The 12,390-nt window shown below is 42.5% G+C and overlaps 1 protein-coding gene across 25 annotated transcripts in view; it reads left to right on the forward strand.

Annotated features, from left to right (window-relative positions):
- The window catches only part of CADPS (calcium dependent secretion activator), a 423,537-nt gene that overhangs the window by 221,953 nt on the left and 189,194 nt on the right, over window positions 1–12,390 (forward strand). For all 25 annotated transcript variants that reach the window (XM_027775523.1, XM_027775527.1, XM_027775526.1 and 22 more), the window contains exons 8-9: window positions 723–789; window positions 9,446–9,554. In XM_027775523.1, coding sequence (XP_027631324.1) covers window positions 723–789; window positions 9,446–9,554 — 176 coding nt within the window. The remainder of the gene's footprint in view (window positions 1–722; window positions 790–9,445; window positions 9,555–12,390) is intronic.

Genomic DNA, 12,390 nt, shown 5'->3' on the forward strand with positions numbered 1-12,390 from the left:
TCGCTTTTGTTTGGTACAGCCTGGAAACCTCCGGCCTCACTTGGTCAGTGCCTGCTCAACATGTAATGATCCACACGGCCGATGGGATGATTCATAAATGAATTAGTAACATTGCTCTTTAAAAAAATCCCCAGAGAGCGCTGATCTATACTTTGTGGTTCTTAACTCTCTTCTTTATTCCTTTTGTCTGTATAAGATTAATTTCCACCAACAGAAGAGCCTTTGGGGAAGGGATGGGTGAGACTTTCTATGTTGAGTTTTAATTTCTTGGAATATACTGCATTTGCCAGAATTTTAGCAAAAGTAGACAAGAGAAACTTTTCCTGAATGAAATTTGACAAGACGTGAAAGAGTTGAGGTTGTGAGATTTGGCAATCTGTTTTTCCTCTCTCTCTCTCGGGCAACATTTTTCAGGAGTTTCCCTACCTAAAAGACTGTTAGCACATACACAAATTAAATCTCAATGTAACAGTTTTCAAGGTGCTTTCTGGAATCTGTCAAGGAATCTAAGGCAAGTTTGACGATGGGACACAACTCTTCCTACACGTGGAAGTGAACCGTGCCTGCTGTTCCTTGTCCTCACCCTAAAGCACCCAAGTCTGCTCTCTGCTGTGGAACCAAGCGCACTTGCTTGTTTGTGAGCACCAAGCTCCCTGGTAACGTGTGCTGAACAATGCGTTCACTCAAGTTAACGCAGCTCTGGTCTCTCTCTTTTTCCTTAGGTATTTATGGGCCATCGGTAAGAATGTCTGGAAGAGATGGAAGAAAAGGTTTTTTGTGTTGGTGCAGGTAACACTTCAACTCTAATATCATTCTTAAGAGACACCAGTATTAAAGATTTGATAAGATGAATGGATGCTTTTTAAGTTAGGTATAACCTACCTAAAGTAATTGGCTCAATGAATTCTTACATATTATATATTCAAGTAACCACTATTCAGAGAAAGGGACAGAATATTTTCAGTACCCAGAGGGCTCCCTTCTGTTCCTCTTTCTATTTTTATATCACTTTAAAATTTAAAAATTAATGAATATTCATTATTTTTAAATTCTAATGATACAAAAGTATTTAAGATTGGTCAGGGGGAATAGTCTTCGATCCCTACCCAGTCTCCCGCCAAGGATAGAGGACTCCCAGGGAGAGCAAGCCTGTGTGGCTGACTAGGGCCAGGGGGACATTGTCTTAAAGAACTCGACATTCTCAAAAGTACTGTGATACTCAGACTGAGAAAAGTCAGAACTTAGTTGGACTTTTCACATCTATTTTATTACTTAGTATGTTTGATTCCGAATTAACCTACGGGGAGCATTCCACTCCCTTAGTGCCCAGGACTTCCAAAAATCTTAATCTCCTGTAATTACAATGAATAATCTGGAGTTTATCTCTCCAAATTGACTTTTATTTTTTTAACCAAAGCTAACCAAACTCTTCATGTTGTTCTGCAGCTTGCTTTTTCTCACACACATTATCATAGCTGTTTCTCCAGGTTTGCATGTAGAGCTCTGGTTCTAAGGCCTGTAGAATTTTTTTTCTTCCTGATGAACTGCTGATTTTTCCCACTTAGGCCCACAATTAGCAATGATGCAATGAATATCTATTGTATATATAGATGTAGATGCATATATTGATATTATTAATATTTCTTTAAAATAGTTTTTCATAAATAGTAATGCCAGTCTTCGAATATCACTATTTTTTTATTTTTGCATCAGAATCTTTCACTAAAAGAAATTGCCATTATCTCTTCTTAATTTGTAGCATTCATCAGAGCATTTAAACTATGATTTAACTTTCAAAAGATTAATTTATGCTATACTCTGAAGGGCATCATAAAGTGAATCGACTTGGGATTTAGTGGCTAAAGGTGCTTGTTGGGTTACTTGGCTATTATTTAGGGCACCACCAGTTCTGAAACCTCATCATAAAGTACCTTCCTTTCAGCTCTAAATGGCCCTAAAATGTCCACCAACCCTGAACTTCTGAGACTTAGACGTTCTACAGATCTACTAAAGTCTCTGCTGTGCCATTAAGACAAAGCTGTAGCTCTCAGGTGTAACCTCTGCTGCATTATTGGCACAGAGCACAGCAAAACCTTAAAATAAATTAGCCAGAAGAGAGATTTTGGAATGATGCCCACTCCCCAAAGTAACCCATGGCTAAGCAATGGATGACATTTCATCCTAAGAGTCATTTCCTCAAACCACTAAATGGCCAATATTTATTGAGCACCTTTTTTGTGTAGGGTATATTGACAGGCCATAGAGGATTTTAAGATCTGATCTCTTGCATCCAGAAAGGAATCTGTTAGAGTTCTTTGTATGCACACAGCAGAAATAGATTCAGATTCAAAATAATAAAGATTAAAAAAAATGTGTATATTGGAAGCCTCTGGAGGTAGCTCATAGGCTTGGTGAAAAGGCTGAAAAACTCATTCTTATTAAGGGCAGAGTCAAACATAGTGCTGGAAATCCAGGTGATGGGAATCACGGCAGTGGTGACACTGGTGTGGCACTATGTCACTGGTGTGGTCATGGGGCAAATTTGTTCTGTGTTCTGTCTTTGCATCATTCCACTGGAGTGTCAGATTTGAGATAGAGAATTGGATTGATCTTGCTTGGGTTGCCCATCCAACTTTTAGCAGGGTCAACAGGTGACACTTTGATGGACAGCCCCCCTAGACTGTCTCCACTGCAAAATCAGGGTGCTTCTGTAAAGAAAGAGAAATAGATGCTAGGCGAGGCTGGTTAAAAATAAACACTTGGTGTCTACTCCAAAGAGGGCACAGATAAATGGAGAGAGGAAGATGCATCAACGGAGCCAGTGCTGAATTAAGGATCATTCTCATCCTTAATTGTGTTTCTCATTGTGCTCAGTGTAGCAGCCTCTCTGAGAATCACTTGAGGGCCTGCCTGGCCTCTGTAGTAGACTGTGGACTGTTTCAGGCCAGTTCTGCTTCTGATTCATCTGTACATCCATCCCTCTTTCCCCCAACTCATACACATTCCCTAGCCCAGTGTCTGGTGCCAGCATTCAGAAAATGTCTGGTAGAAGAAGAAGAAAAGGGAAGAGAGAGAAAAAGAGCTCAGGCAATACCTCAGGTGGTTCTGAGAAAGAAGACACTGTGTAGTCTGGAGAGTGACTGGTGACAGCTTCCCAGAGGAAGTGAGCAAGTGACATGGAGTCTACCCTCCCACTCTAGGTAGCCAGAGAGCACTCCACTGGACAGCAGTCTTTTCCTGAGAGTCTCTGAAATGATGAAGTACCTAAGAGAAGTAGCCGACCTCTTACTTTGGAAGAGATTTGGCAGGGGAGACCTCTTCAGGAAAAAACAAGAGGCAATATGCTGAAAATAACAGTGAAGCCATGTCTGTACAATATGTACTGAACTAAAAAGGAGAGAATGGGGCACTCCAACTGGAACACAGATGTTTTAAGACCCTCAAATGAGCCTTTCACCAAGAGAAGATGAGAATTACAGAGTAGCTGAAAAGGAAGCTCTGTGCTCAGTTCTGACAATCACGAAAGGACACAGCCCATCTGAATAAAACTCAACGTCTCTCCTAGCAGGCTAGGAAAGGACTTCAAGATTCTTCGTGTGTGTGTGTGTGTATGTGTGTGTGTGTGTGTGTGTATATATAGTGTGTGTGTGTGTGTGTGTGTGTGTGTATATATAGTGTGTGTGTGTGTGTGTGTGTGTGTATATATATATATATATATATATATGTATGTATATACACGATTCTCATTAACTTTAAGGAACCATTACAGTATGTGACTCCCTAAAATGAACTTTATGTTTCATCCTAAATCAGACTATTCACTTAACAGTCTCTGTGAACCTCAGAGGTGATGGGACAACCCACTAGCACAAAAGTAATGGGAGGCCCAGGAATGGGAACACAGGTCTTCTGTTTTCATTTTTTTCCTACTCACCTTAACAATGTCTAAAAGCAATTTTGGCGACCTTATTTTTGGACCCTCCTCCCCACCCCCACCTCCTCAACCCTTTTCATCTTTCCTACTTAAGAGATAGATGCCCTTTAACAGAATGATAAAGAAAAAGACCCACTCCCTTTTAAACAACCCCAAAACAAACATAGCTGCAGGTGAAAATGTCAAGGTCACCAGTCCTGGTCCAGTTCAGAGGGAATTGGGCAGAAAAAAATCCCAGGTTGTTTGGAGAACAGAATGGACCCTAAAGCTTGAAAAACATGCCTGGTGCATGTACAAGCCTGCCGAAAATCCCAAAAGAAGGGAAAAAGGGAGAAGGGATTGTGGTGTGACCATTGCCCGTATAGGGTACTTTTCTCTCCTCCTCCTCCTCCTCCTCCTCTTCTTCCACCTTCTTTCCCCCCCCTCCAATATGGGCCCTCTGGAAAAATTTTAGAACAAAATAATAAAAATAATGAAAAGCGAAGTTAACTGACCTGCCCAGGGTCCTTTTAGCTAGAATATATTGAGTCTGAAAATTAAAGCCAGGTTCTAGATACACTCAAAACTCATTCTCCCAAATGGCCGTTGCATCAGTGTCAATCAGTCTGAGATTTAGACGCCACGATCCTTTATTCACAAGCACATCACATTAAAAATGGTCCTCAGTCCCCAGCAAGTGTGTGCTCACACCGTAAAGATTTTTCTCCATCTTCAAATCTTGCCTTTCTTTCAGGGTCAGTACTTCCTCATGAATATCTTGCCTGACCAACCAGTTAGATCAAATCCTCCAAGCTTTTGCAGTACCATGTAACTCTTTTTAAAAGCAATTATCACTGGGTCCAGCAGATGACGTACTGGTTACCTCGCCTGACTCTCACGTAGTTGACCGCAGTTTGAGCCCCAGACCTAACAGCTTAAAATACACACTGGGCACATGTGCATGTGTGCCCAAGATCCAGATAGGAGAATGGAGAAGGGATGGTGGCGTAGCCATTTCCCCCGGGTGCCGATTTCTTATTTGCTCGCTCCCTTTCTTGCTCTCACTCTCGCTCTCACTCTCGCTCTTTCTCCCTCTCTCTCCCTCTCTCTCCAGCAAGCACATGAGCCCTTTAGCAAAAATCCCTCTCAAAAGAAAAAAAAAATCACTATAAAAATAACACATTTCCAAAATAGTATGATTAATGTCTGCCTTCTCTCTAGACAAGAGGTCAAGAATCATGTGTAAGTTTGTGCAGCTTTATATTCCCAGCAGCAAGCATAGTACCTAAGTATCTGTTAAATGAGTGAATGAATGCATCTGCCTTAAATAAATCATTATTTACTATAGACTGCCCTGCGGCCTGATGATAAAGGAACTGGATCCCACATAGGTGACAGGACAGTTAGAAACTTGGCCCCAGTGGCTTACAAAACACACTGGGTACCTGTGCATACATGCCCCAAATCCGGACAGGGTGAGAAATGGAGAAGGGACAGCGGCTTGACCACACTCCACTATGGGGGTGTTTTCTCCCCTCTCCCACACTCTCTCACTCTGTCTGTCTCTCTCTGGCAAATTTTACTTTAAAAATCTTTTCTGAAATGTGTGTATGTGGACCGTGGGCAAGGCTAGTGATCAAGGTTCTGTAAATATAACAGCTGCTCAGTTATCAAAGAATAATGGTAAAGGCAACAAGTAGAAATTTAGACAAACTACACTCCGTCATTAGTTGTACATCAAAGTATTTTGGTGGGGGAAGAGGCGAGTCAGGGACAAGAAAGGACTACCGTCTTACCTCATAACTGAATTCCATTTGCTGAATATGATGGGAACCCAGGAACAACTTTAGATGCCGTGGACAGTCCCTGCATGTCAAAACAGTAGTTCTCAAATTCAGTATGCATTAAGAAATATCAGAGACAGTGATGAAAAGGGTAGATTCCTGAGACCCACCCTATCCAGAGATTCCAGTTTAATTGGCCTAACTTTAGAGACCTGCATGTTTGTATGTAACCTGTCCTCCCAGCAGTACACACCAACACATTGATACACCCTCTCGAAAGTAGCTGCAGTGCACTCTTTACAAAACATTGTCTCATACCTTCTTACAGTTTAAATGACCCACCAAAAATGAACTAAGAGATTCCTTGTGTATTCAAGGTTCAGCCACCTTTAAATAAAACCTTGACATCTGTAACCTTGGAAGTCTTAACAACCCATCCCATGGTTCTGTGAGAAATTACGAACCAGCCGAAAACCACCATGATACATAAAGGGTAGTCCTTTAAGGCCTTTCTCCAACAGCACTTTGAGGTTTCTGCTAGGCGTCTGAAATCCCAGATCCCATTTTCTATTGTTCTGGTCCCATCTCTCTCTTACAAGGCTGGAGGACTTCCTGACTTCTCACATCCATTCTAGGCTCTGCCATTATTACAACAGCATTCACTGTCTTTTGAACTTTTCATCAAAATTCACCTTTAAAGGATTTCTACTGTCAGAGCCAGCAGGTGGCGTGGTGGTTAAGGGTGCTGGACTCCCATGTGGCTGACCGCAGTTTGAGTCCCAGAGCTGGGTGGCTTGCTTTCTTGCTTTCTCTCTCTCTCTCTCTCTCTCTCTCTCTCCCTCCCTCCCCCTTTCTAGTCAAATTAAAAATAAATAAATAAAGTTAAATAAAATCTTAAAAAAAAACCTCTACCGTTACAGATAAACGTGTTTTCTTAAGTTCTGTAGAAGTTGCAAAAAATTTGGGGAGTGACCAGCAGATGGCGTAATGGTTAGATCACTGGACTCCTGTGTAGTTGCTGGTGGTTTGATTTCCTGACCCCGCAGCTTGGAAATCACGCCAGGGGTGTGTGTGTGTGCGTGCACAGCATCCGGAGAGGAGAATGGAGAAGGGATTATGGTGTGGCCATCCCCTCCCAGGGGGGTGATTTCTCGTTTGCTGTCTCTCTGTCTCTCCAGTGAGCACACACGCTATAAGCATTTTTTGCTATATGCAAAAAAATCTCTTTTTAAAACAATTTTTTAAAATTTCTCACTCATCAAGTACTCTAGAAAAACTTAGGTTACCTCCAAAACTTGGAATAATTAGATTTATTCCAAAGGAAATAATTCCTTTTGCTCTCCTTTATTTTCTAAAGTAAGTTGCCAAATAAACCTACTCACGTTTATTTACGAGTCAGCTTGCCCTCGGTGACTGCAGCAGAATAACCAGAAGAGGGCAGCAGCACACAGTGCGCCAAGAAGCAAGTCACTAAAATAGAGAAGGGGAAAAATCAGAAACCCCATCCGTGTAGTAATAGTAAATGCATGAATCTTGAAATAACACCCTTCTGTTGTGATATTTTTCTGATCTCAAGTGAGTACCGGCAGCTCTGTGTTTGGCTAATCACACTAACAAACTCTATCATCGCTCTCGTTGCCAGATGAAATGCCAGGTAAACATCACCATGAACCCACTTGAGCAGAATCTGTGATCACTGTCATTGAGGGGTCATGGAAAATCTGTATCCACAGGACCAGTAATTCACTAGGACTGCCTGGTGCTGTGCTTGAAGTGGCATATATAATTATGAGGGGAAACTCTCTTTAATTAGATCATGCATACTCAAGTTTCTAACCAACTGGCCTCAAATAGAGAATGCCCATTATTTGGTAGATGTTGTTTTTGGGGTTGTAACTACAACCAAGATGCATGAGTCCCTGGGGCCTGCCCTAAAAGGATTTATAATCTAGGGGGCAAGGGCACCAGCTCCATTACATAATGTTAGAATATTTGTGCCCAGTGCAAGGAAACTGTTTATGCATTATAAATGCATGTGTTGGGTGTTTGCTGTGTGGGCACTCCTCCGGCGACAACTGGGTGCAGGTAAAGTATAGATGAGGGCTCTCAGAATAGAGAGGTGATCATCTACCAGAGCCGTGTGACCCCCAGGCCTATAGGACCACCTGCTTGTGTTCTTAACCTTCCATTTGAAAAAGATATTATCAGATATCCTTCTTACAAATAATTAATGTATGTTTCCTTGTGAAAATCCTCTTCACGACCTGGCTTACTTTTCCCTTGGAGCCCATCAAGGCTTTGCAATGGAAAGAACAGGTTCTACAAACCATCTTCATTATAAAGAAGCCCAAGTGGGACAGTAAAATTTTCATCAGGAACCAACAGAGGGCAGCAACAGACAAACCAACCAGCCAAACATTCTCCAAGGGACACTCTTCATCTGTCATTGGGACCCCTAGGATTCGGACAGTATGGTCGGTGCGTGTAGTAGGGCTTGAGAGTACCAATTTCTTATCACCGCTACAAAAGGGGGAAAAAAGACAAATCTCACCATAGAGGAGATTAAAAATGTCCCAGTTGGATCAAAGTTCACTTGGAAGATGTCTTTTCTAATAAAGAGAAATCCTAAGGGATGACGGATGTGGCACTCCTTTGCCAAGACACTGGACATCGTGAATGGTAATGGCTGTGAGCCAGTAGCCCAAAGCTAGGAGGATGCTTGCTCTCCACAGACTGCCTGCGGATGAGCCAGGTGCGGCGATGCTAAGTGTACACTCTGGATCTGGTTCCAGTGGGGTGACAGGGTCCTGAAGGCAAGCCTGCAGCTGCAAGGGCCGCCCTGCACTGGTATGGGTGCTGTGTGCCAGCAGAGTGAGAGCTGCCACTGAGGGCACCAGTGACAGGGGCCGTGCCATCGGGGGCTGAGAATTGCTCTACTGTGACTGGCACCTAGCGATCGAGTGCTCATTGCTTGTGACAGCGTGTCACTCCTGCACTTGTCTGAGATGAAGGGAAGACTTTGCCAAGCAACCCAAAGCACTCCTTCAGTGGGAGGGGTAGAGGGTGCAAGACATGTGGCTTGATACTGAGAATTGGCCTGCAAAAAATAAAACACTAAATGGGGGGCATAAATAAATCTGTCTCAGAGCCGCTACAATTCCACATCTGGCCCCTTTCCTCCTGTGGAAAGTGAATAAACCTTTTCTGTCCACTTAGAAAATAATAAGAAATGAATGTCTAGTCTCTAACTTCTGACCCAAAGGCTCATGTTGCATCTGCAAATGTGTGATTGTCTCAGCTAGGGCCATGGTCACATTTGGTAGAACCTATAAAATTTCTGCCATTCAGCCAGTTTTGACCTACAGAAATATAGCACTTGCATGTATTATAGGTCACCCTAGTTTATAAATACAGCAACTATATAGTCATAGCTAACCTTTATCAAGCACTTGCTAAGTTCCAGGAACAGATTCTTAATGTATTCTACAAGCAAACTCACTCCTCACAGAAAACCAAAGAGGTAGATTCCAGGATTACATTCCTTCTAGAGATGAAGTAGCAGAGGACCAGAGAGATTAATTAATTTGCTCAAAGTCACATGGCCAGGAGGTGACAACTAGATTTAAATCCAGTCACTGAGTCCAGAACCCTAGGGGAGAGGACTTGGTTAAATGGGAAGGGTTTTTTTGGGAGGAGGGGGGACATGAGCTCTTAGGGACCAAGCTCACAATATGCTTTTCCTTCCCAGGTCAGTCAGTACACATTTGCCATGTGTAGTTACCGGGAGAAGAAAGCAGAGCCTCAGGAACTTCTGCAACTTGATGGCTACACTGTGGATTACACTGACCCCCAACCAGGTACTTGCCTGCCCTTTATTCCATGAACCCCACACTCTCAGCCTTCCCAAATCATGGTCACCTAATATGTGTCGGGCACTTACTGCATGCTAGACACTCAGCCAATTTACTGTGCATTTCTCAAACGCCCATGACAGCCATAGTCCATGATCATGTGAAGTCTCCATCCTGGTTGATTAAATACCACTTTAATCCTGGTTGATTAAATACCATCTTAGGGCTTTGGTTTAAATTAAGAGACTCTCTGTTTTAAAATAAAAAATGAGGGACCAGCAGATGGCCTAATGTTTATGTCTCTGTACTCTTACATAGTTGACCATGGTTTGAGTCCCAGACCTGGAGACTTAAAACTCATGCCAGGTGTGTGTACGTGTGTGCCCAAAATCCAAAGAGGAGAAGGGAGGAGAAGGGATTTCAGCATGGACACCCCCCTAGGGGGTGATTTCTTGTTTTCCATCTCTCCATCTTTCTCTGTCTCTCCAGTGAGCACACACCACCTTTTTAAAAATAAATAAGTAAATAATAAAACAATGTATTTTTTATATTCCTTTACTCACATCAAATATGTATTTCCTCCATGTAAAGTTTTAAAAAATATCTGAGAGAGAAGTCCTTCATGTGCACCAAGGACTGTGTGTGCGTGCGCACGCATTTTCACTAATAACGTGCGGGTTTGGCAGGCGGTATGTCTCCATGACCGAGTGAGCTTGCCCTGTGTCTCCTTATCCCCTGGCTACCTAGCTATAATCCAGGAGAATAAGGTTAGCTGATGGCACTTGGGGGGGAAAAGAAGGAAAAAAACCACCATTTCCTGTATATATTTTTTTCTTAAGAAAACACCATTCCAGAAGCGTAGACACCGAAGCTCCTAAGCCTTATGTAACTAAGAGAACCACGCAAATGTTAGTATTTCTTCTAAGTTCTACATTGCATCAGTTCTACATCCTGCCCCTTCACACATCACCCCCCACCCATTTTATCTTTTTCCCAGAAAAAAAAAAATGAATAGAAATCAGCCTCAAGGAACCTTCAAAATGGGGGGGGGTTGCGAAATCATTTCAGCATATTAATGAACAACAAGCACCAACAGCCCTCTCCCAGAGAAGTTTATTTTTATGCCAAATCTGCACAAGGGAAGCATTTCCAACCATACTGCATTATTTGGCCCAAAACCTTTTTTTCTACTCCCATATTGCTCTTCCACATGCAACAAAATACACATAAAAGAAAAACAGAGTTTAAGAGAAGATGGGGGTCTTAACCTGAAAAGGTATGGCAGGGAAGGCCGGGGGCCCACTCTGGAAAATTAGCACCCTCTAAATCTCAACCCTGAGTGGCTCAAACACCTCCCTCCAGCCCCCATCTTGAACTTCAGTATGTAATTTACATACCACTAAAGCATAAAACATACTTGACCACATAGGCGTGAATTAAATTCTTCATAATAAATAGAACCTACAAGTTCGAAACAAAACAATTTTATGCACTATTTCAGTACAAGGACTGGGCTCCCACATGAAGAAACAAGCCTCAGGACAGCAGGTGGTGTGGAGTTTAAGGTGGTTCGAACCCATATAGGCAATGCAAGGTTCGAGTCTCAGACCTGTAGCTTGAAAAAATCATGCCAGGCATGTGTGTGTGCATACCCAAAATCTCAAAAGGAGAGTGAAGGAGAAAGAGTTGCAGCCTGGCCATCCCTCCTGGAGGGTGATTTCTCACTTTCTCTCCCTCTCTCCCTCCCTTTTTCTCCCCCTCCCCTCCTTCCTTCCTCTTTCTTCCTCTCCCTCCCTCTCTTTTCCTCTCCCTCCTTCCTCTTTCTTCTTTCTCCCTCTCTCCCTCTCTCTCTCTCACTAGTGAACTCATGTACCTTGTAGCAGACAAAGAAAGAAAGAAAGGAAAAAAAAAATAAAAACTAAGAGCATTCTGTGATTGTTTGGATTCTCTTTAAATAAATGAATTCAGTCCTTTTTAAGACCTACATTTTAGGCTTAAGAACCAATATGAGGAGGACCAATGCCAGTACCATTTTATGGCAGTAAAATGTAAACCATCTCACTCCTTTCTCTCTACGTGATTGCACCGAGTTCTTCCTGCAGTTCTGTAAAGTGGACAGGACCGGAATCATCATCTCATTTTGCAAATGGAGAAACTGAGATTTGCGAGATCAAAGGCTGTTGCTCAAGGCAAAGCTGAGACTGGTGGTCTAACCCGTGTCATCCTTCGGCATTTGCAGTAAAATATAGCTATGTGAACAGCTAGAGCAAAGCTATGGTTGTTAGTCTATCAGATGAAAGCAGAATTCTTGACCTAGAACAGGGAGGGAAGAAGTGGGGAGAGAGAGCTAGTCTATCCACATATATAAGGAGTAACTGTGCACATATATTTTTAAAGCTTCTTTTATTTCTTTTTTTTTTCACATCGATCCCATGGGATATAATTTATAGATTCCTTTACGAAAGATGTAAATGGAAAGTAAATTGATTATGTTCTTGAGAATAATGAGCAGCTTCTTCTCTCTGCTTCTCCATGTGCCAAGTCCTATTTATTTCCCAAGTAATGTTTGATTGGAAATGGAGATTTAAATACTCCCAATTGTCATAAGAAAAGTCTAACTCAGAATGTCTTAAAGACTGCTTGTTAAAAATAAAAGTTCCTAGGCCCAGCCATGGTGGTGCAGGCAGTAGAGGCAGTGTTCGTGATGTTGGAGGCCATGTGTCCGGCTCTACACTGACTTGCACACATCCTACACACACTGGAAATGAGCACACCCATGATCCTGGCTGGCTGCACGACTGGGAGCAGCATCACCACATGAAGACCCTGTCAAGGATCTCCG

The sequence above is a fragment of the Tupaia chinensis genome, unplaced genomic scaffold (genome assembly GCF_000334495.1).
Source record: "Tupaia chinensis unplaced genomic scaffold, TupChi_1.0 Scaffold000569_1, whole genome shotgun sequence".
NCBI classification, from domain to species: domain Eukaryota; kingdom Metazoa; phylum Chordata; class Mammalia; order Scandentia; family Tupaiidae; genus Tupaia; species Tupaia belangeri.